The 24,984-nt window shown below is 38.1% G+C and overlaps 2 protein-coding genes across 5 annotated transcripts in view; one reads left to right on the plus strand and one right to left on the minus strand.

The window, feature by feature from the left end:
• The window catches only part of CNOT7 (CCR4-NOT transcription complex, subunit 7), a 24,267-nt gene extending 17,039 nt beyond the window's left edge, over window positions 1-7,228 (minus strand). The window contains exons 1-4 of one of the 3 annotated variants that reach the window (XM_011979588.1): window positions 6,499-6,777; window positions 6,193-6,267; window positions 5,370-5,581; window positions 3,334-3,527 (exon numbers count right to left, since the gene is read on the minus strand). In XM_011979588.1, coding sequence (XP_011834978.1) covers window positions 3,334-3,527; window positions 5,370-5,486 — 311 coding nt within the window. In that variant the 5' untranslated portion in view covers window positions 5,487-5,581; window positions 6,193-6,267; window positions 6,499-6,777. Of the gene's footprint in view, window positions 1-3,333; window positions 3,528-5,369; window positions 5,582-6,192; window positions 6,268-6,498; window positions 6,778-6,849; window positions 6,935-7,001 lie in introns of those variants that run through there. The other 2 variants (XM_011979587.1, XM_011979589.1) reach the window with 2 other exon arrangements.
• VPS37A (vacuolar protein sorting 37 homolog A (S. cerevisiae)) overlaps window positions 7,220-24,984 on the plus strand; it is a 53,203-nt gene continuing 35,438 nt past the window's right edge. Inside the window, exon 1 of one of the 2 annotated variants that reach the window (XM_011979585.1) lies at window positions 7,220-7,672. In XM_011979585.1, coding sequence (XP_011834975.1) covers window positions 7,548-7,672 — 125 coding nt within the window. In that variant the 5' untranslated portion in view covers window positions 7,220-7,547. The remainder of the gene's footprint in view (window positions 7,673-24,984) is intronic. The other variant, XM_011979584.1, reaches the window with a different exon arrangement.

The raw sequence follows: 24,984 nt of genomic DNA on the forward strand, positions 1-24,984 counted from the left end.
CGCCCAGCTAATTTTTTTTTGTATTTTTAGTAGAGACAGGGTTTCACCGTGTTAGCCAGGATGGTCTCAATCTCCTGACCTCGTGATCCGCCTGCCTCGGCCTCCCAAAGTGCTGAGATTACAGGCGTGAGCCACCGTGCCCAGCCTCAAAGTGATTTTTAAAAAATTTATTTTTAACCCTCTTCGACTCATCAGTGACATTATTTCCATGGGTTGCTTTTCTTCTTCACAGCTCATGAGTATTCCACTTCAATTTTCATAGATATATCAACTCCAAATTCAGTTTGGAGAGAATTCCCATACGTTGATCAGTATTAATAATTCTAATTCTTAGACTTTGGCAATAGAGAGAAAACAGAAGAGTTACAAAACACTGAGTTATAAAGGCCACGACCAACTTTCCTCAGTACTAAATCCCTAGTGTCTTAGCACTGTAACTGACACGCATTCTAGCCACCCCATTAAGAAGCCAATTTTCTCTTTCTTCAAAATTTCCAAGAATCTCTTCATGGTGCTCTCTCTATATTAGGCACTACTGGTTTATCTTCCAAATGACTTCTTCTACCTAATGTTTTTCACTGTATCCTTCTCCGTAAACATCTCCTAACATCAGTGTAAATCAAGCCTGTCCAACCTGCAGCCAGTGGGTGCCCAGCGTGGCTGTGAACGCAGCCCAATACAAATTCACAAAGTCTCTTAAAACATTCTGAGAATTTTCTTTTTTGTGAATTTTTTTTTTTTTTTTTTTAGCTCATCAGCTATTGTTAGCATTAGTGTATTTCACCTGTGGCCCAAGACAATTCTTCCTCCAATGTGGGCCAGGGAAACCAAAACATTAGACACCCCTGGTGTAAATGGTAGCAAAATTTGTCAGTAAAATTTAGCAGTCCTTTCTAAGAAAGAAAAAATGTCACTTAGATGCTGTACTAAGAAAGCAGTTGTTACCAGAACAAAGGTGTTTCTAGAAAAGGAAACTCAATTTTACTCAAACTGAGAAGCTGATGGGTTACCTCCTTCTCATGTACTGAGATCACAATAGTATCTAATTTAAAAACAATGTACTAATTCATTTGAACAAAAAGTAACATGGAGCAAATGAAATGGTAAAGAACTAATTTTAATAAAGCTTTATCATTTGAGAAAAAGGAGAGCAGGCAATTTTCAGTGTTTCAGAGCCGTAGTTCTTATAAAAGGTTATCAGTCTGAGTGGAGTACTTTTCACCCTTTATAACCAGGGTGTCCAATCTTTTGGCTTCCCTTGGGCCACACTGAAATAACTGTCTTAGGCCACACATTAAATAAAGTAACAACAACAAAAAATCTCGTAATGTTTTAAGAAAGTTTATGAATTTGTGTTGGGCTGCATTCAAAGCCATCCTGGGCCACGGGTTGGAAAAGTTTACTTTACAAGGTTCTGTAGTCTGTAGGTGTGTAAAGATAGATATAGATATTTTTAAAGACAAAGTATCACCCTGTTGCCCAGGCTGGAGTGCAGTGGTGCAATCTAGCTCACTACAGCCTTGAACACCTCAGTTCAAGCAATCCACTTGGTTCAGCCTCCCTACTGCTACAACTACAGATACACAGCCACCATGCCTGGCTAACTTTTCTTTTGTAGAGACAGAGTCTATGTTGACCAGGCTGGTCTAGAACTCTTGGCCTCAAGCAATCCTCCTGCCTTGGTCTCCGAACGGAGAGTGTATTATTAAACCCAAAAGAATGAAATGCAGAGTCAGGCTAAACACAGTGTAATTATAAGCCATACTACTATAACACAGACATCATTACTCTGCTTTTCCTAAGCCCTACTTTCGTAAAATTGTGTATATTAAATATCTTTGTTTATTCGACAAAGAACAGGAAGAAAGAATTCATATATTGGCACTACCATTAATTGCCTACAGCTTCTTTTACTATTTTTCCTATCAGATATTAGGATATATGGCACAAATGTGGGATGTCAAATAGAAGAACAATGCAACATTGCAACATAGAGTTAAGTACTCACTTAACGCTATCAGTAAGTTCTTGGAAACTGCAACTTTAAGCCAAAAGATGGATAACGAAACCAATTTTTACCACAGGCTAATTGATAAAAACAAGAGTTAAGTTCCTATGGCCTATTGCTGGTCACAAAAAAATCACCAAACTTCTAGATAAAGACCAAAATACTTCTAATATTAAATACTGAAATAAATGTGAGCTGTATGTAAATTTAAGAACAATAAATAAAAACAAGTAAGATAATTATTTGCTCCATTATTCAGCTGAGTGGTGAAGAAAGCCAGAGCCTATTCTGGCAGCTCAGGGCGCGATGTGGGAACCAACGTTGGTCAACATGTCATTCCGTGGCACGGTGCACTCACAAAGATACACCTACTCACTCACACTGGGACAACTTAGCCACACCACTTCACCTAACGTACACAGCCTTGGGATGTGGGAGGAAATCAGAGGACCCGGGAGAAAATCCATATACATACGAGAACGTGGAAAACTCCACACAGGTAGTGGCCCGGGTCAGAAATCAATTTTATTTTTTCTGAATGTTACCATGAAACAATGTTGAAAAAAATGACATTTGAGGTCCTGCTATACTGAGAATGTATTAAATATTTTATTCACCCAACTTACAGTTTGCAAATAATCTGCCCTTCTCCAAAAACACTCTTAAAACTTCCCTCAGCTATCAAGACTACTTCTAATAATAATATAGAAATATTAAAACTAAGGAAACTGGGTGGAGACCCAGGGCTTGAGTTAGAATGCAGATTCTGACATACGATAAACAGCAGGTCAAGGACACTACTATTTCTACTATATGTAAATTAAGAGAGCTTTTGTGGGCTGAAGTGGCAACATAATGATTATATAGTACTGACTTGAAAGGAAAACGTACCCAAGGTTCCAAAAAACGTCTTACTGCATTTGACATGGAATCTACTCATAAACTGGAATATGACTGCAATAAAAATCTTTACAAGAAGGATAAATATTATAAAAGGCTATATTTCAAACTGCACACAAAATTTTTCAAAGTAAAACTAAACTAATGTGGTAAGATTATTTTTTCTACCAGAAGTACTTTCAATACCCAAAGTTTTCCAAATACAAAAAAAGTTGCAGTCATATTTTAAATGTAAAATCTTTAACATCAAAAGTATTTTTTGTTCCCATAGTAAAAAAGAAAACCATGCTTTTGAAATGTTAAGTTTTACATATTTTCAGTACAACTACACCAAATTCACCTAGCATGTCACCATACTTGAGGAAAATCAATTCCTAAGATTAAAGAAAAAAAAAGTCTGGGTTATACAGTTATTTCCCACTTACGTCAAATTAAATTTAAAATTAAACTGCCAAGTTGAAGTTCCTGGAGGGTATTCTCCTTGCTCATTCATAAATGTCAGTCCTAGCTGAATTATCTTTAATAAGTCTACATTACACCGCAATAGTTGGTATTGATAGTCAGCATTGCTCCTGAATTCTCCAATGGGTCTTGCAACCACACCTGGAAACTCGGTGTCCTGTAAAATAGTTTTAAGATTCATTATGTACTGAACAGTCAAAACTACAATCCACACATTCTTAACTTTTGATGCAAATCAAAGAATCCTACAGATGATATTCCACACATTTATATTCAATTACAAAGTATCTTTTAACTAGAAAGAACCTCACTTTTTAGAACTTACATAAAACTCTATAAACTTAATAACCTTTTCTTAAATATATCAAAAAAATTACTACGTATGAGATACATGTGATAAACGTAACCAAATACTTACTCTATACCCAAGAAAGGGGGGAAAATCATAAATGCCTATCTCCCAAAAGATACGTGAAATGATGCTCACAGTATTCCAATGCTAAAACCAAGTTTCTTGAAGAACTGGTTCAAAAGAATGGAAAACGCCCTGTACTTTCCAATTGCTTCTCTGAGACAAGGTTTTTCTCAACACCAAAATCCTAAGAAAAACATCATTAGCTTCCTAATTTCTCTGGCTGAAACAATATTCTCTCTATAGTCCACAGAAAGCATGTTGTCAAGAATAGCATGCTACCCACTCACTCTTGTAGGATGTTATCACTTCTCTATGTTGCCACTCTTTATTATCTGAGAAATCAATGATCACTATGAGTTTCCACTGGTTAAGAAAACAATTTTAGTTCTAATCATGGCTAAGTATACCTTTATTAAACAGTATTTTACCTACAAACATTCATATTTTAACCAATCAACCTACTCCTCCCCAAAGTAATCCATTTGTTTATTTTTATTAAAAATACTGAGACAAAGATACATCAGTTTAGTATTAGAATTCAAACTAGGGCTAAGAATAAAAACTACCTATCAAGTCACTATGAAACAGTAAAGAAATCACTATTTCTCTAAATTCAGTGCAATTCAACAGTCACTTTATTGGATACTAGATGTGTTATGCTAGGTGCTGGGAGAGAAAGGACGATTAAAGCACTTGCTTTATGGAGCTAATAATAATCTAGTGGATGCAGAAAATAGGTAGCTAACAGAAATAGTGTAAAGGTAAAGAAGAAAAATCATTAACTGGTTAGACAATCTAGGCAGACTAAACAGCACGTGCAAAAGCAGAGTTGCTTAGTAACACAGTATATTCACGGAACTCCAGTGTTAATTATGAAAACAAATTGCAGACCAACAACATTTCACTGGCACATTTGATTTTTTTGTTTGAGAAAGAGCTCCCTAGCTTCTGGGAGCTCATGTGGTACGACCAGCTAGGCTTTGGTGTTGCTTGGAGCAGATCTGGCACACACAGCTAGGCCCTAATGTTCTCCTGTTGAACATAATTTCACAGACGTTCAACCTCAAATAAGACTACTCTGTAATCATGTCCAAACAAGGACAAAAAAATAAACAATGTCAAACCACAAAATGACCAAGTATCTCCATCCTGGCTAAATGAATGACTGTTCCTTCTCTGCAGCTTTAACCTCATTCTAGTCTCTCATTTAAGACTTAGATATCCAATCACAGAATTACCCTGGCTTCCTGACCACATCCAATCCACAGTAAAGCCCTGCTTCCCTTACCTTCCCCAAGACCACCTGACACAAGCCCAAATACTTTCTAACGCTCTCTTATTCAAATGGCCCATGGTTCCCAGGAATTCCAGTGCGTTTTCCCTCACTGCAGTGAGGGATAAACCCAACCTGTCAAATCACAGGTGTATTCCTGATGCTTTTTGGCTGGAGGGCAGTGACAAATTTTTCTTTTCACGGTGAAATTAATCCCTAGAAATATCAACCAAAAGGGCTGAACTCAAGACTTTAAAATTTCCTTTTCCTCCTTTATATGAAGCGTTTTAAAGACCTGCTTGTGGGCATACCATAGCAACGTAATTATATTTTCGGATAACTTGACGAATTTTCTTCATCTCTTCATCCAAGTTGCAAGCCCAAACTTCACAAATTCTTTGGCTATGATCTACAGTTGCCGCTGGCATAGTGAGGGCACAAGGGAGTCTAGATGCCAAGCATCAAAATGTTATACTTGATTGAAGATTTGTTTCATAAAATATTTTATCCTTTATTTATGTACCTGTCAAAACAAAACAAAAAAAAAACAATATAAAGACCAGATATATCAAATCTGAATCACAGAATGATCTGGCAGGAACCTAAGAGATTATTTATTCAAAGTTCTTGACTCATAAAAAAAAAATCAAAGTTTAGAAAGTAACTTAAGGTCACACAGCTAGCCTGTAGGAAAAAAAGGACTACAGCACAGATTTCCTGGTCCTGATTTCAGCTATTTTAAAATAACTTTTTTATGCATACATACTAATCATATTTTTATAACTTTCCGCTGAAGATTTATCTGAGTTCAGCTACTCTGCATAAAACTTCATAAAGCCATCCATTTCCAGACAAAAATGAAAAATTACTTATACACATGTGACAAGATCAGATGCTACCATGCCAAAGGTGGTATTTACTTTTATTCCTCATTAACAATACAACCAAAATCCGACTTGATTACAAGATCTACTTTACTGCCATTTATTGAAACTAGACTAGAGGGGTCAAAAATGTTTGTAAATGCTCTCAGAAGAAGTAACAGCCACAGAAAACTATCTGAATGTTCGCAGTTGCAGAAGGGAAAAAGAACACAATAGAACGTCTAAAACTCAGAGCATATTCCCTGGTTACCAAAGATACAGCTCACATTTCTGCTCTATAAACAGAGTTCGTGTTGATTCTTGGGCAGGGAAATTTCAAATTCTTCTGCATTTTCCACATAAATTTGAAAAAAAAAAAAGGTAAAAAGAGGGTTTTATGGCTGTCTTCTAAACTCTGAAGAGTTAGAAATGTAACTTCGAATTCTCCAAATAAAGTAACCAAAGGAAATCCAGGACACCCCTCCTTCATAACTCTCCCACCCCGATACACACACACATAAGCACACAAACACACAGATCTGGAAACACCCTGTAGTTTAACATTGCTTTCCTCCACCTCTCTCTCTACTGCAGTCCCAGAAGCCCCGAAGAGGCACCAAAGGCCTTCTCATTACTGGAGATAGCATCTCCGTACTGCAGGTTCCCAGAGAAACGAGAGGACGGCACCGACGCATTCAAGTCATAGATAACACTCTTCCCCGGCAGAGCGCCAGTGCGAAGGTGCTGATAACACTGATTGGAGCTACACTGACTCCCAAGCACTGCTGCGTGAAAGAATACGAAGAGCTGAGGATCTAGGCCACCGCCCTCCACTCCCAATTTCCGTCCCACTTCGAAGCCCCAGGTACAAAGCCTTTGCGTCATCACCACGCGCCAACCCCTTGACAAACCCCCCAGCCCCAGTTACCCAGCCCCCCACCCGCCGCCAGGCTCCTTCCTCCGCCAGCCGCACTCCAGCTGGCGCCATCGCGCACCCTCTCAGGTTCATCGTCCCCGCCCCCTTTCTACTTCCCTAACCCGCCCCTCCCCCCGCAAGGCGGCGGCGGATGCAAGATCTACTTGTGTAGCTGAGCTCGCGCTCCTCCTCCTCCTCCTCGCCATAGAGACAGCACCCGGCGGCGGTGGCGGTGGCGGTAGCGGCGGCGGCAGCGGGTGCCCCATAGACACCTCTCGCCCAGCAAGGGGAAAGGCGAGCAAGAGCTGCGCCGTACCGTGCTGCGCCGTCGCTTTTCGCACGTCCTGGGGGGGGGCGCTAGATGATGACGCGACACGCAGAGGGGGCGGAGCACGCAGCTGACGGCGGGGTGGGTTGTGGAGCGCTGAGTGGCCAGGCTGCCTGACTGGCCGGCTTGGGCGTCTGGGCCGTGAAGGTGGGACCGCCGGTTGTGGGCGGCAAGTTCCCCTCTCCAGCCTCCCGCCGTTCGTAGCATGTCCCCCAGAACCCGGGGAGCGCAGGTAGGACTGGCTTAGAGAAGACGCGGTCCCTAGCGCTTGGACCACGGACGTGCCACACCGCTCCTCTGTCGCTGGAGAACCGCCGGGCCGAGCCGCTGGGAGAAGCAGGCCAGAGCCTTCCAGGGCCTCCGGCCCGGGGACCCGAGGAGAATGAGCTGGCTCTTTCCCCTGAGCAAGAGCGCCTCCTCGTCCGCAGCTGGGTCCCCCGGTGGCCTCACCAGCCTCCAGCAGCAGAAACAGCGCCTGATCGAGTCCCTCCGGAACTCACACTCCAGGTGACTGGTCGCTGCCTCTCCACCGGAGGAAAAAGTAGGGTGGGAGGGCGGGCTTGTCCTAAGCACCTCGCAGCGCCTCAGGTCTGCTCCCCACCAGCTCCTCATGTGGTTTACCTCCCTTGGTTCTGGGTCTCACGTTTGCTCTGCCACTCCTGCCCCCTTTTACTGTTTGCCTCCGGACCCTCCCTGCCTCCTGCCGCACCACTGCTCAGCGCTTCTAACTCGGATTTCTTCATCCCTCCTGACACATCGGTGCTGACTGTAATCTCTGTGATAGTCTATTTCCAGTATCCCTGCTGCCCCGGCTTCCCCACTAATCTTTCCCGTTGCCCACCTGATTGCCGCGTCGGCAGAATTGTTAAAATACGATTGTGAAGAGTAATCTCCAGGTTTCACAAAGAATGGGAAATAGAACTGTTGCAACATCAAAGGAAAGGGAAGCCAGAGTTTTCTTCAGTGAATGCTTCTCGTCTGAGAGTCACGTATCACGTAGTCAGTCTTCTTGAGTCTCTTAAGATTTACCCATTTCCAGCAGCCTCTCCCTATCTCACAGCTGCCAGTGCCTGTACATTTCTCACTTCTTTCATAGTGCAGTCCCCACGCTCAAGAATTACCTTATGTTCATCTTGATTGTTCTGTTGTCTTCCTATGAGTTTTTCATTTTATTGTGGTCAGTTTAGAAATGTTTTTACAATTCATATTATTTTAGCTCTTACTGTATATTGGTTTGCTGCAGCCTTTTACATTGCCTATGTCTATGGCCTCTAATGGTTTTAAAAAATGAGAACTACTTCTTTATATGCATTTTGCCAGTATATTTACTGAACAGTTTCACACTGTTTTAAATAAAGATTTAAATAAAGATTTAAAACTTAACATTGTTAAGTGTTAACATTGTTAAGTCCCTAACCCTTTTTTTTTTTTTTTTTTGAGGGTAGGGGGACGGGACGGACTCTCGTTCTGTTGCCCAGGCTGGAGTGCAGTGGTGTGATCTCGGCTCACTGCAACCTCCGTTTCCTGGGTTCAAGCAGCCCTCCTGCCTCAGCCCCCGGAGTAGCTGGGGTTTCAGGTGCACACCACCATGCCCCGCTAATTTTTTGTATTTTTAGTAGAGACAGGGTTTCACCATGTTAGTCAGGCTGGTCTCGAACTCCTGACCTCAGGTTATCCACCCGCTTCGGCCTCCCAAAGGGATGGAATTACAGGAATGAGCCACCTCATCGGGCCCCGAACGCTTTTGAAAACATTATTTTCGTAGTTAAAAAATATATATCCTGAGATAATAAAATCAAATAATTCCTATCTAAAATGGAATACTTTTAAATTAGATGGTCTTGTTAATAGAAAAATTCACTGCAAAATCAGTTTGACTGAAATAAGGCCTGATGCTGACTGAACTTTAGGTGTTTATTGGTTCCTTGTCTCGATTGTTCTGTTTGTTCAGAACTTTCAAAAGGTGAAATTTTATGCTATTTAATAGAAAAGAATGGCAGACTATTATTGGTGGCTTTCGTATTGGAAAATTAACTTCACAAAGTTCTTACAAGTCAGTCTTACTCCAAGTCGTATTCTGCACTGACCTTTAAGAGCTACTCTCACAAGGTATGCTTATAAAATAAGGTGACTCATTTTTGACATGTTTGTTCCCTTAGAAGTTGTTACATTGATAAACTGTGTATATGCTATACCAGTCCTGCTATGGCAGAAAGACTTTTTTAGAATCACACTTTTGGAATTAATTGGTTTTAAACCTTAGTATGTAGTATTATGTTAAATATTTTCATTGCTGACTAATTTTTTTCTTCGAGGTTGGAGTTTAATTTTTTAAATACTCCAGAGTCTCTTGCTGCTAAGGCTGGTAAGTAAGGGAAGTAATTGATCTGAAATTTATAATTTTGGCCTCCCAAATAAAGTGAGATTCTATAGCAGGAATTGTTAATATAAAAAGTTCTGAAATTGACTTAAGAGGATCAGTAAATACCCTGAATTGGATATAGATTCATTTTACATATTATTTTTTGAACCAGAAATTATGAACATATGATTGGATATGGTTATATTAGATAATGTAATATATTTTGTAGTGTTACGAACAAATAACTTTATTGTTTTAAGTTCTTTTATAAAAACACTGGAAGTTTCATTTAATTGAGATGTTTCACATTTACAGATTATACTTGACTAACTCTGGAGACGTTTAAGTAGGTCACATGCTTCCAGTTTTCAAAGAATGGCCCAATCCTGGAAAATGCCATTCACCTCTTCTTGTTAGTCCACCCTTTTAAATAATGACATATGTTTTTAAGCTAGGAGGTGAAAAATTATCTTTATGGAATCTGATGTTAAAGAGGGAAAAGGTGTGATAACTTTCCTCATCAGTCATAAGGGGCACAGCTGACACTCCTATAACAAAAGACAGGTTAACAAGATAAAAGTATAACAGATTTATTTAATCAAAGTTTTACCCTCCATGGGAGCCTTCAGAAATGAAGTCCCAAAGACCCAAGGAAAACTGCCTATATTTGTGATTAGGTTCAATGAAGAATGGACAGCCATGTAGAAATGTGATTGGACAAAAAGAGTATGGTAATAGTAATAGCTAAGTGGGGAAAACCCAGCAAGGCCTGTTTGTTCAGATTTTTCTTGGCTTCTCTGTATAACCTCCTCCTCTAGTGTACCAGCCTGGAGTCCTATGGAATGAGGGTCTTCAGGGCGGAAGGGAAAGGGACCCTTCTAGATTTATGTCTCTTTGTAGGGAAGAAAGGTTCTAGTTTGTAACATACTGCCCAGGGGAAAAGGAATTCTCGTTTCTATGACTTCTTCAAGGGAGAAAGAGGAGCAGGAGGTGGTCAGACCAGAGAGCTTTACTTCTGAGGTCCTCCAGACTCTTTTAGTTCAAAGTAATCAGCCTGCCAAAGTGCGATATTTTGGGGTATTGTATTCTGAGCCCCAATACTGGCAATATGTTGCCTGATTACCTAAATTAGTGGTACAACTTACACTTAAAAGATTTTTGTGCAGACACTGATTGGTTATTCTAGAGGTGTGGTGTGTAAAAGTTGGAAATTTCCAGTGGTTTTTTTTTTTTTTTTAATAGTGCAAAAACTTGTTACATGAGGAATATCAATATCTTAAGGTGTGGTGTGTAAAAGTTGAAGGAGTTTCCAGTGGTTTTTTTTTTTTATCAACAGTACAAAAACTTGTTACATGAGGAATATCAATATCTTGTTACATGCTGCCCACCTCCCTCATGTTTCATTTTATGTCTCTTCTCCAAATGTAAGGACATTAGATAAATATCTTTTTTTGGCAATGAAAGTATGTTTTCTTCTGCTCTACTGAGTAACCTTTCTTTACCCCATTCTCATCTCCCTTCCAACTCTTACCATTTTTAACCCCTTATAATTCTGAAAATTCCACTTCAGCAGTCTTTTTAAGTCCCTTTCTCTAATGATTGTGAACTTTTTAGTTGCCTTAAATTCTTACCTCCTCATCTTCCTCAGCCCTCTATAAAAAAATAGGTGAATTTTATGTAAATTTCTTCGTCTAAGTCTCACCAATATGCAGGGCAAATGAGATAACTGTCGTAGATGACAAAAAAAGTGTTTAACCAAAGTGTTTAAGTCAAGCTGTGAAAACAGAAACTAGAAATTATGTAGGCTGGGCTCAAGTAACATGTTCTCTCTTCTGAGTAACGGTTATCACAGTATTCGGTTTATCACCAAAATTCCTGATTTTATGGACAGGAGTAGAACTAATTCTTCTGTTTCTTATATTTCCCAAGGAAGCTGACTTTATGGACACTGTTGGTTTTTCCCTTTGTAGGGCCCATACTTTGTGAAGGCTGGGATCTTTCAACCCAGCCTCCGCTGGAGGTGAATAAGGATCATTTCCACCAATAATGGTGGTCTCATCACCCTTCCCCCCAAGTTACTGTGGAAGCGGGACTCTTGGTCAGTGGGAGTTGCAGGCGAAGTCTGCTGGGGAGCTGCTCAAAATGTTTTCTCAGTAATAGTAAGAAATGTCTGGGAGGAAGAAAATGTCTCATGTTTTGGATATTGTTACATGAAACAACCCTGATCCTCCAATTCCTATCTGTAAGATCAAGAATTGTGATTGCTGTCATGCAGGATTTTTGATAACTAATATATGTAAGACATTTGGAAGAGTATCCAACACATAGTAGGCATATGACAATTTACATTCCTTCTTTCCACTGCATAGAATCAGTGTGCTTGAAATATTTGCCTCTTAGCCTGTAAGCTTCTAGCCAGCATATTGTTTATGGATCTCTCATAAGCCTACCTACAACTCATTTGTCTCTGGCAGGACTACTTCTGACTTTCCATTTAGAAAGCAAGTCCATTCCAGAGAGTTAGTTTCTTCATAAAATTAGGCATGATGCAGGTAAATAACCTAAAATATTATCTTGCACACAGGAGATGTAAACAGCAATTGTTACTGTATTTTGTTCTTGTCCATATCTTTAAAATAATAGTGCTATTCTCTATAGTCTTTAAAATTTGTTTAGTATTTTCTTTTGCTGCCTGTCTCCGGATTCCATTGTTCTTTCTAATTGCCTAAATGTTTAGCCTTAAAACTTTTTGTAGAGTCAGGTCTTGGATAGTTCTCCCCTACAGTTGCTAAGCTTAACCTCTTGATCACAGCTATAAGACTTTGTCCCCCCCATCTCATGAGATTCTGAGTAAACTCAAATTCCATGCTCTTGTTTTTATATAATTGACTCTCAGCTGATAATAACTCATATACAAACTTGGTAACACAAGAGATATTGTGATAAGAGGATATGTATGTGTGTGTGTTAACCCGTCTCATGTTATATATTTTTTTGAAAAGGATTATCAACAGTCAAAATTTGAGATTTTTATATTAAGATTTCCAAATTTCCTTTTTTATTTATTTATTTTTTGATACAGGGTCTCACTCTGTCACCAGGCTAGAGTGCAGTGGCACAGTCAGAGCTCATTTCAGCAATCCTCCCACCTCAGCTTCCCAAGTAGCTGGAACTACAGGCACACACCATCATGCTCAGCTAATAAATTTTTTTTTTTTTTTTTTTTTGATAGAGATGGGGTTTTGCCATGTTACCCAGGCTTGTCTCTCAAACTCCTGGGCTCAATCACTCTGCCTGGCTTGGCCTCCGAAAGTACTAGGATGACAGGCATGAGCTGCCACACTCAGCCCAATTTTTCTTTATTTAATAGACGTTATTTTTGCTGTAGTTTTATGTTCACAGCAAAATTAAAAGGCAGAAGATTTCCCCTATACCCCCTGTCCTCTCCAACTCTTCTTTTAAAATGGAAAATCTGGAGAGATTGGTTTCCACATAGCAACATTTGCTTCAAGCTGAAGAGTAGCTGTCTCCTTTGCTGTGCTGCCCACTACCCATTTCACTAGTTTGCAATTCACTCCCTGTTAGACTACAAGCGGCTGCCTTCCTTAATGTGTATTACCTAGTTCGTGTACTTATTTGGTACTAAAACTTCTTTATGGAAGGAAATAACATTAACTTGTTGCAATAAAAAATTCTACAGGCATCTATTATGCCTTAGCCCATTGTAGCTACAGAAATCTACAAAATATCAACATTTTGACTCTGTAAATGCACTTTGACCTCTATATAGTGAACTTTAAATTGATGTGTATCAAACAATCCTGTAATTAAGTGAAAACTTTAATTTGACACATTAAATTATATTGTCTATTTGTAACCAGTGATTAAGAGGTATAATTGCAGAGCGTATGATGCAATAAAACATGGTACCATTTAAGAAATATCACACAGCTCAAGTGCTATCTTCAGTTAATTTTCTCATTAGAAATATTAGTCCGTAACTGCTTTAAAAAAAAGTTATGATGAGGCAGTCATTTCTCCATTGCTAGTTAAATCAGCCACATCTGCCCCTTCCCCCAACCTGAACTCCTTCCAAACCATTTCTACTGTTTGCTCACCTAAGCCAAAAACCTGTGCCCTCTTCCATTTCCATTCGGTCTTCCATGTCTACTACCAGGAGGTTCTAACAGTTCTCTGTGCCTCCAGCCTTGTTCCCTCTATCTTTTCTTCCACGTTGCTGCTAGAGTCATCTTTCTAAAATTCAAATTTGACCATGTCACTCCTTTCAGTAGTTTCCTAACTCTTGTCAAAAAAAGGCCAGCCACCTTAACTTGATTCCTGGTTGTCACAGAAGATGGTGATGTGACTGGTGGAAACATATCAACAAACAAAGTCACGTTTTATGTATGGCAAAGGCTGTGGAGACTTTTAGAGAACTGTATCTGAAGCTTTTCTGATAGTGTTTCTCCATTTAAAATGTACACTTTATTTCCCTGATTCACTTTTCTGAGTATTAACACTTTTAAATGTAACCCAGATATTATTTTTCTCCAGAAAACCCCACTGCCACTAGGTTAGGTTCTTTCTTCTGTGTTTTCATAGCTCTTTGTACATCTCAGTCATTATCAAGTATTCTATTAAAAATATATAATGTAAGTGGTCCGTGTCACACAGATTTAGAAAACAAACGCAATTTATTTTGGAATTTCTCAAAGTCTTTAATGTGCTAAAGTGGATCAGCATTCTCCAAAGGACAGCTGTAGTATGAAGGATTTTCCAAATAACAGTGAACGATTTTTGAAGCTGTTTGTTTTAAATTTCCAGTTTCTAATTTTTTCATTCTTATATTAACTGTGTATGTATGTGTGTGTGTGCAAGTGCTATTTTCTTTTGTTGTTCTGAGGATATTAATTACATACATTTACAGTCGTCTTTGCTCTGTTAACTGTTTCCTTGAGTTTTTATGTTTTAGTTTCTTGAATTTGGTGCATAGTTTGCATGGTTTTGTTTTATTCAAACCTTTATGACATTCTTATTTCTGTATTTGAGGTTCCCTGTTGACTTGTTTGTGAATACTTACTCTGTTTACCATAGTCTGCTTCTGGTGATGAAGAATAAGAATGAGTCCTTAGGCAGGGCAAGCTGATAGTTATCTTCTGGAAAAGGGGGCTTCCTGGGGAGTCAATAGCTTCCATGGGGTTAGTAACTTCCTGAGGAGTCTTGGAATAGTTATCTTATGTTAAAGGAGGCTTCCTGAGGAGTCAGTTGCTAGTAACTTCCTGAGGAGTCTGGTCTAGCTTAGAGGCTATCTCTGTGTTAATCTGAGTGCAAATATTACTGCTGTTTACCAGTAACAAGTTGGGAACAAGCTAGGAAAAGAGGCTGCTTCCCTAGCCTACCTGCTGCTCCACAGATGTCACCCTGTTCATTCATTACTCTGAGAAATGCTCCTGATCTGCCCTCTTCCCTGCAAACTCTTGGTTTGCATTGACTTGGTTCAAGGGCTTAGAGGACCCTCAAACTGCTCCAGACTTTATATTGGTCTTATGTTTTGGATTGTGATTGTTTTCCTTGTTTACTTTCTTTTTCTTTTCTTCTTTTTTAATGTTCACTTGGTTCCTTACATTTAATCCTTTTTGTTTGTCAGTTTCCTCAAAATTTATCTGTATGTGGTAGCTTTTGCTTTTCAGCACTGTTTCGGATTTGCTTTTTAAAAATCTGTTTTGTACTTCTGTCAAAACATCACAAGTACCCCACAAATATGTATAACTATTATGTATCCATAATAATTAAAAACAAAAAAATCTGTTTTTTTTTTTATCTAAATCATGGAGATTTAGATAGGATGTTTGTGTGTTCTCCATCTATTCTAAGCACTTGAATCTTTTATTTGCAAGATTCACCTATAAACATCACTTGAGTTATCCAACACTAAGGGAAATGCATGACATCATTATCTTGAATTGGTCTTTTTAGTAGCTTGAGTTTCTCGTCACACTGTATGCTCATTCAGAGCACAAACCACCCCATATTCACTCTGTATTTCCATTTCCTTGCAAGGTGCTGGATATATGGTTGGTGTTCAATTAAACTGAGTCTTATGAAATCAAAGTTTATACAAAATATAAACTAAGTGGCCTGGACGCAGTAGCTCACTGAGTGCCTATAATCCGAGCACTTTGGGAGACTGAGGCGGGTGGATCGCCTGAGGTCAGGAGTTTGAGACCAGCCTGGCCAAGATGGTGAAACCCTGTCTCTACTAAAAATAAAATATTAGCCAGCCATGGTGGCAGGAGCCTGTAATCCCAGCTACTCAAGAGGCTGAGACAGGAGGTGGAGGTTGCAGTGAGCTGAGATCGCGACGTTGCACTCCAGCCTGGGCAACAAGAGTGAGACTTTGTCTTAAATATATGTGTGTGTATGTGTATATATGTGTATATGTATATGTGTGTATGTGTATAGATATGAACAAAGTGATAAATTACTGTTTATTCTGTAAAAGGAAGCTTAACCATAACTAATGCCTCGATTGCATTTTTAAATCTTTTAAAATTGATACATGATAGGTGTACAAACACTAGGTCTTATTTCTTTTATCAACTGTATATTTAAACTCACTCATTTCATTTCCCCTCCTGTTTACCCTTCCTGGCATCTGTAATCATCAGGCTACTTTCTTTCTTTGTGGATCTATCTCCTTTTTTAGCTTTCACGTATGCAATGTTTGTCTTTTTGTGTTTGGTTTATGTCACCTAACATAATGACTTCCAGTTCCACTCATGTTGCTGCATGTGACAGGATTTCATCCCTTTTTATGGTGGGATAATATTCTGTTGTGTATTATGCCATATTTTCTTTATCAATTCATTTGTTGATGTGTACTTAAGTTTATTACATATTTTGGCTGTTGTGAATAGTGCTGCAATAAACATGGGAGTTCAGCTATCTCTTTGATTTTTTTTTTTCTTTATTTTGGCAATATACCCAGTAGCAGTATTGCTGAATCATATGGTAGTTTCTTTTTTTTTTTTTTTTAAGATTCTAAAGTTGCAGAGATATTGTTAGTCTTTTGAGGAACCTCCATACTGTTCTCCATAGCAAACTCCAAATTAGTTGTACTAATTTACATTCCCACCAGCAGTGTATCAAGGTTCCTCTTTCTCCATATCCTTGCCAACATTCGCTATTGCCTGGCTTTTTGGTAAAAGCCATTTTAACTGGGGTAAAATGATTTTTTTTTTCTTTTTTGGAGATAGTCTCACTGTGTTGCCCAGACTGATCTGGAACTCCTGGGCTCAAGCAGTCCCACTTCAGTCTTGCACGTAACTGGGTTTATAGGCGCACGCCACCACACCCTGGATGCTGCGTTTGAGGAATGTTTGTTGAGATCTTGCCAATTTTTAAATCACATTATTTGTTTTTCTGCTTTTGAGTTGTTTGAACTCCTCATGTATTCTGCTTATTAATTCCTCATCAGATGGATAGTTTACAAATGTTTTCTCCCATTTTTAGGGTTGTCTCTTCACTTTGTTGATTGTTTCTTTGCTGTGTAAGTTTTATTTACTTATTTATTTATTTATTTATTTGAAATGGAGGTTCGCTTTTGTTGCCCAGGCTCACCACAGCCTACGCCTCCCGGGTTCAAGTGACTTTCCTGCCTCCACCTTCTGAGTAGCTGGGATTACAGGCATGCACCACCACGCCCAGCTAATTTTGTATTTTTAGTAGAGACAGGGTTTCACCATGTTGGTCAGGCTGGTCTCAAACTCTGAACCTCAGGTGATCTACCTGCCTTGGCCTCACTCTGTAGGTTTTTAGCTTGATGTAATCCCATTTGTCTGTTTCTGCTTTAGATGCCTGTGCTTTTGAGGTCTTACACAAAAATTATTTGCCTAGAACAATGTCCTGAAGCGTTTCGTCAATGTTTTCTTTTAGCAGTTTCATAGTTTAAGGTCTTAGATATAAGTCGTTAATCGATTCTTACTTGATTTTGTGTATGGTAAGAGATAGGGTCTAGTTTCATTCTTCAGCATACAGTTACCTGGTTTTCCCAGCACCATTTATCAAAAACATCATCCTTTCTCCATTGTATGTTCTTGGTGCTTTTGTTGAGATGAGTTGGCTGTAAATTATATTTGGGTTCCTTGTTTTGTTCCATTGGTCTATGTGTTTGTTTTTAGGCCAGTACCGTGTGATTTGGTTACTATAACTTTGCAGTAAATTTTGAAGCCAGGTAGTGTGATGCCTCCAGCCTTGTTCTTTTTGCTCAGAGTTGCTTCAGCTATTCAGAGTTTTATGGGTCCATATAAAGATTAGGATTTTGAACAGTGAAAACACATGGATACAGGGAGGGGAACATCACACACCAGGGCCTGGGGTCTAGGGGAGGGAGAGCATTAGGAGAAATACCTAATGTAGGTGACGGGTTGATGGGTGCAGCAGACCACCATGGCACGTGTATACCTATGTAACAAAACTGCACATTCTGCACATGTACCCCATAACCTAAAAAATAATTTTTTAAAAATTAGGATTGTTTCTATTTCTGTGATTAATGTCATTGGTATTTTGTTAGGGATTGCACCAAATCTGTAATTTGCTTTGGGTAGTATTGTCGTTTTAATAGTACTTATTCCTCCAGCCACAAGCATGGAATATCTTTCCATTTTTTTTGTACATGTTCTCTTCAATTTCTTTCATCAGTGTTCTATAGTTTTCCTTGTTTAGATCTTTCACTTCTTAGGTAAAATTGTTTCCTAGGTATTTTATATTCTTTGTAACTACTGTAACTAGAATTACTTTTTTCTTTAGATTGTTCATTGTTAGCGTATGTAAATGCCACTGATTTTTATATATTAATTTTGTATCCTGTGACTTTACTAAATTGGTTTATCAGTTCTAACAGGGTTTTTTGTTTGTCTGTTTTTTTGGTGGAGTGTTTGGGTTTTTCCAATCAAAACATTATGTCATCTGCAAACAAGGCAAATTTAACTTCTGTTTTCCGTTTTAGATTCCTTTTATTTCTGTCTCTTGCCTAACTGCTCTGGCCAGGACTTCCACTATTATATTGGATAAAAATTTGAAAGTGGGCGTGCTTGTCTTGTTCTAGATCTTAGAGGAAAGGCCTTCAGTTTTTCCCCATTCACTATGATGTCAACTATGGTTTGTCATATATGGCCTTTATTATTTTGATGTATGTTCCTTCCATACCCAGTTTGATGAGGGTTGTAATCACAAAGGATTTTATCGAGTGCTTTTTCATCAACTGTTGAAACAATTATATGGTTTTTGTTCTTGGTTCTGTTAATGGATAGATCACATTTATTGATTTGCATATATATTGCACTGTCCTTGTATTCCTGGAGTAATCTCGCCTGATAATGGTGAATGATCTTTTTAATGTTTTGTTGAATTTGATTTGCTAGTATTTTGTTCAGGAGTTTTGCATGTATGTTAATTTGTAATATTGGCCGGTAGTTTTCTTTTTTCTTGTTTCTTTGGGTAATGCTGCTCTTGTAGAATGAGTTTGGAAGTAGTCCCTCTTCAGTTTTTTTGAAGCATGAGTAGAATTGTTATTAGTTCTTTACATGTTTGGTAGAATTCACCAGTGAAGCTATCAGGTCCTCAGCTTTTCTTTGATGGGAGACTTTTTGTTATAGCTTTAATCTCATTATTATTGGCTTATTGAAGTTTTCTATTTTGTCATGGTTTAATCTTGGCAGGTTGTGTATGTCCAGCAGTGTATTCCTTCCTTTTAGGTTTTCCAGTTTTTTAGCATATAATTCATAGTAGTGTCTAGTGATTATAGTTCTGTGGTCTCAGTTGTCGCATCTCCTTTTTCATTCTGACTTCATTTATTTGGGTCTTCTCTCTTGGTTCATCTAGCTAAAGGCTTGATGATTTTGTTTATCTTTTCATATAATCAACTTTTCATTTTCTTGATCTTTTGTATTACTTTTTAGTCTTAACTTGATTGATTTCTGCTCTGCTATTTATATTTTTTCTTCTTTTAGGTTTGGTTCTTGCTTCTCTAGTTCATTGAAGTGCATAGTTAGGTTGTTTATTTGAAGTCTTTCTGCTTTTTTGATATAGTCATTTATTGATATAAACTTTCCTCTTTGTACCACTTTTGCTTTATCCCATATATTTTGGTGTGTTCTATTTGCATTTTCATTTGTTTGAAGAATTTTAAAAATTTCCTTCTTAATTTCTTTGTCGACCCATTGGTTGTTCAGCAGCATGTTTAATTTCCATGTGGTTGTGTAGTTTCTGAAGTTCCTCTTGTTATTCGTTTCTAGATTTATTCCATTGTGGTCAGAAAACATACTTGATATGATTTCTGATTTCTTTGAATTTGTTCAGACTTGTTTTGTGGCCTAAGATATGTTCTGTTCTGGAGAATGTTCCATGTGCTGATGAAAAGAACATATTCTGCAGCAAGTGAGTGCAGTGTTCTGTGAATGTCAATTAGGCCTATTAGGTCCAACGTGAAGTTTAACTTTGGTGTTTCTTTATTGATTTTCTGTCTGGATGATCTTTGCATTACTCATAGTAGGGTGAAAGTCTCCTATTGTTATTGTATTGCAATCTATCTTTCTCTTTAGGTTCATTAATGATTGCTTTATGTACTTTGGAGCTCTGGTTTTGGGTGCATAGATACTTGTAATTGTTATATCTGTTTGCTGAATTGACCCCTTTATCATTTTGTATAGTGACTTTTGATTCTTTTTATGGTCTTTGATTTGTAGTCTCTTTTATTTGATATTAGTATAGCTACTCCTGCTCCTTTTGGTTTCCAGTTGCATGAAGTATCTTTTTCTACTCCTTCGCTTTCAGTCTACGTGTATCTTTGTATATGAAGTGGGTTTTCTTGTAGGCAACATATTCTTGGGTCTTGTTGCTTTATCCATTCAGCCACTTCATGCCTTTTAATTGGAGAATTTAGTCTGTTACGTTAATTATTGGTATGTAAGGACTTCTTCCATTTTGTTGCTTGTTTTCTGGTTGTTTTTAATCTCCCCTCTTCCTTTCTTACTGTCTTCCTTTGTAGTTAAGTGACTTTCTTTGGTAGTATGTTTTAATTTGTTGCTTTTTTATTTTTCGTGGATCTACTATAGGTTTTTGCATTGTGGTTTTTATGAGGCTTATAAAAAACATATATGTAACAAGTTATTTCAAAGAGACGATAGCTTAGATCACAAAAAAAAGAATAGAATCAAAAACTATTTATGCCTTAACTCCTTCTCCCCAACATTTTGACTTTTAATTGTCTCAATGTACAGATCTTTATGTTATCTGTCTCCTAACAAGTTGTCGTAGCTATTGTTGTTTTTGATAGATTTGTGTTTTGGGCCTCATACTGGAGTTACAAGTGGATTGCACACCATAATTACAGTATTAGAGAATTCTGGGTTTCTCTGTGTACTTAATTTTACGAGTGGATTTCATGCCTCCAAATGCACATTTCTCTTTGCACGTTAATGTGTTTTTCTTTCAGACTGATGAACTCCCTTTAGCATTTCTTATAAGATGGGTCTTGGGGTGAATTCTCCATGCTTTTGTTTGTGTGGGAAAGACTTTGACTCTCCTTCATAGTTGAAAGATAACTTCACTGGATACAGTATTTTTGGATGGCAAGTTTTTGTTTGCTTGTTCGTTTGTTTTTTCCTTTCAGCATTTGGAAAATGTTGTTCCACTCCCTTCTGGCCTATATGGTTTTCATTGAGAAGTCTCTTGCCAGACAAATTAGAGCTGCTTTTTATGTTATTTATTTCTTTTCTCTTGCTGCTTTTAGGATTCTCTCTTTGTGCTTCACCATTGAGAGTTGATGATTACATGCCTGGGAGTAGGCTTGTTTGTGTCAGATTTGTTTAGTGTATCTGACCTTCTGGTACCTAGATATTTATGTCTTTCTCAAGCTTTGGAAGTTTTTCTGTGACTATTTCTTGGAATAAGCTTTCTACCCATTGTTCTGGCTCAACTTCCTTTTGAATACCAGTAATTTTTAGATTCGGTCTTCTGAGGCAGTTTTCTCTATTTTGTAGGTGGTCTTCATTTCTTTTCAGTCTTTTTTCTTCTTTCTCTGTGTGTTTTCTGATAACCTGTCTTCAGGCTTACTGATTCTTCTGCCTAATCCATTCTGCCCTGGAGAGCCTCTAATATATTTCAGTTCAACAAATGTATTTCTCAGTTCCAACATTTCGTTTAATTTTTTATTATTACTTAAATCTCTTTGTTAAATTTCTCTGGTAAGTTTCTGAATTTTTTGTTTTATCTTGAAGATCACTGAGTTTGCTTAAAACTCATTTTAAATTCTTTTTCAGAGAGCTCACATATTATTATCTCATTAAGGTCAGTCATTTGTTCTTTGCTTTGTCCACTTAGGGAAGTCAGGCTCCCTCTTAGCTCTTGTTTCCTGTGGATGTGCATCTATGTATTTACTTTGAAGAATTAGTTGTTTATTCTGGTCTGCTCTCTCTGACTTGTTTTGGCTTTATTTAATATATTTGCTTAAAGACTCTTTACTGTTAGGTTGCTGCCTCCTTTTTGGTTCTCAGTGGCACTTTAAACCCAGATTTGCCTTGGCTCTAGTAAATACTTGGAGCACTGCCCATCTCTAATGGGGTAGCTCCCAAAGGGGATATCCCAAGAGTGTGGGAAAGCTGGCAAAGGGTTCCTGCCCAGGGGATCTGTGGAACATATCTCCTACAACATGGAGCTGCTGAATAGGCACTCTGATTTGGTGTTTTCTTTGGCTGCCGACAGAGCAGTTTTCAGGGTTGAGGATGGTAGTCTTGCCTCTCCCCTTTGTCCCTGACTGTCCTCAGGAATATTTCTCCCTTCAGTCCTATGATGCTTCCAGTGAGTTGAGGCAGGGATGAGTCTCCTGCCAGGGAACCAAAATGGTGGGGAAGCTGATTGTCCACCTCGGTCTTACTTTTTCCGCTGTAGAAACTGCGAGTTGAGGGGAAATTTTTCGCATACTTGGTGCTGGGAAGATTATGGGGAGAGTCATCACAGATATGGAAGTCCAGTTCTCTTACCATCTGCTCAGAGTTTTTTCACTTCTCTGTGGCCCTGAGAAGTGACTGACCCTCATATTTGAGTTCTGGGATGCTGGTGTTAATCTTAGTGTTACGTATTTGTTGTTTTCTGTGACATCAAGTGAAGCCAGCTTGCTTCTATGACACCATTTTGGAAATTGAAATCTCTATTGCATATTAAGATCTATTTGTTTCTATTTGGGGGACTGTCAAAGAAATGAGGATGCCAATTAATCTATATTCTTATTAACAAAGTTATATATTATTACAGCTTTATTTAGCCCCAACAAATTCAGAGCCACTGAGGTAAAACCATAGTAATTCTCTTCTCCCAGAGAAACTAGAAAATGAAATTATTAATTTATAGGTCATTTAAATTTTCTCTTGTGGTGTGATTAAAATATTACTTTAAAATATATGTGTGTGTGGATTTACAGTACCACTGTCAGCATAAAGATATGGCTTTAAGAATGTTTATCAAAGCATGGTTTATAAGAATAAAAACTGCAAACAAGCTAAATATTTAAGAGTAGAAAATAGCTTAAATAATAGTATGACCATATACTAGAAAATTATGCGGCCATTAAAAATGATATTGTAGGCCAGGTGCGATGGCTCATGCCTGTAATCCTAGCACTTTGGGAGGCCGAGGCGGGTGGATCACGAGGTCGAGAGATCGAGACCATCCTGGCCAACATGGTGAAACCTCGTCTCGACTAAAAATACAAAGATTAGCTGGGTATGGTGGCTCGCACCTGTAGTCCCAGCTACTCGGGAGACTGAGGCAGGAGAATCTCTTGAACCTGGGAGGCAGAGGTTGCAGTGAGCCGAGATCTCACCATTGCACTGCAGCCTGATGACTGGGTGAAACCATGTCTCAAAAAAAAAAAAAAAGAAAAGATATTGTAAAATAATATTTACTGATTTGGAAAGATAATCACAATTGAGTGAGAAAAGAGTAACTTATAAAATTGATGGACCATGTAATTATGTTTTTATTTTAAATAAGGCTATGAATGTACAAAGAAGTTTAGAAGATTACACAGCAATATGTTAACAGTGGTTTTTTGGTGATAACGTTAATGAGAATGAATGTTTTGGAATAAGTTTTTAAAAAGTTGTTAAAGTAGCAACATATTCAAAATAATATTTGTGATGAATATTTAGGGAATTATTCCTGTTTTAATTAGGTAAAACAATTACATATCTGTTGTTTTATCTAATGCAGCTAATCAAAATGCATTTCTAGATTACTGTGATTAACTTGTTTTGGAATTTGATGGTTCAACTCTCATTAATATTATAAGTATTACCTTCTGTTATTTGTGATACCTAGTTTGTGAAGAAAAACTCATAAAAAATTTTTAGTAACTGTCAACATAACTGGAGAAAATGAATTGGACATTTTTAACCAATTATTTAAGTAAAAATTATTTAAATCAAATTTATTTTAAGATGTTTTCAGTGAAAAATTTCTGTAAAAATCTAAACAGCATCTAAAAAACTGAGGAGTTAAAACTTCAATGGAAGGCCAAGGCAGGCGGATCACTTGAGGTCAGGAGTTCGAGACCTCGAACTCCATGCCTAGCCAGCATGGCAAAACCCCTTGTCTGAAGAAAAAAAAAATATATATATATATATATAAAAATAACTGGGCGTGGTGGCATGCACCTGTAGTCCCAGCTACTCACGATGCTGAGGCAAGAGAATTGCTTGAACCCAGGAGGCAGATTACAGTGAGCCAAGATCATGCCACCACACTCCAGCCTGGGCAACAGAGCAAGACTCTCTGTCAAAAAACAAACAAAAAATTTTAACACTGTAAATCTAGAGAGGGACCAACTTGCATGTTCTAAATGCCTGTTTAATAATAGCTAACATTTATTGAACACTTGTTTGCCCGGTACTATGTTGGGGGATTTACATGCATTATTTTGCATAATCTAACAAATCTTTTAGGTAGACAGATTTTTTTTTTAACATCTCCCTTTCCCATTTGAGAGAAAAGGCTTAACTTACCCTTGACAGTAAATAAATGGCAAAGACACGATTGGAACCCAGGAAGCCTGACTTGAGAGGCAATGCACTTAATCACTAAGATGCTCTACTTGGCTTTGAACTGGTGGATGCTTTTGTGACCACTATTTATTTCCTTGAGCAATAACCTCTTCAGGTTCTAAAATAATGTAGAGGAATAAAAAACTTAGCCCATTCTATTGATTATGTGGTTTTCATACAAGGGAGGAGGCTTTTCAGTCCAAATCTAATTCCCAAAGAAAAACTTCCAGAAAAATTGTTCAAGTCCTAATACTGAGTATCCACTTGAGTCTTTTCTTAGTTGTTTCTTCTAAATGATAACTCCATTCCTTAGGATATCAAAGAGGAAAGCTTATCTACATCTGCAGTTTTTCTGT

The sequence above is a fragment of the Mandrillus leucophaeus genome, unplaced genomic scaffold (genome assembly GCF_000951045.1).
Source record: "Mandrillus leucophaeus isolate KB7577 unplaced genomic scaffold, Mleu.le_1.0 Scaffold204, whole genome shotgun sequence".
In the NCBI taxonomy this organism is placed as follows: domain Eukaryota; kingdom Metazoa; phylum Chordata; class Mammalia; order Primates; family Cercopithecidae; genus Mandrillus; species Mandrillus leucophaeus.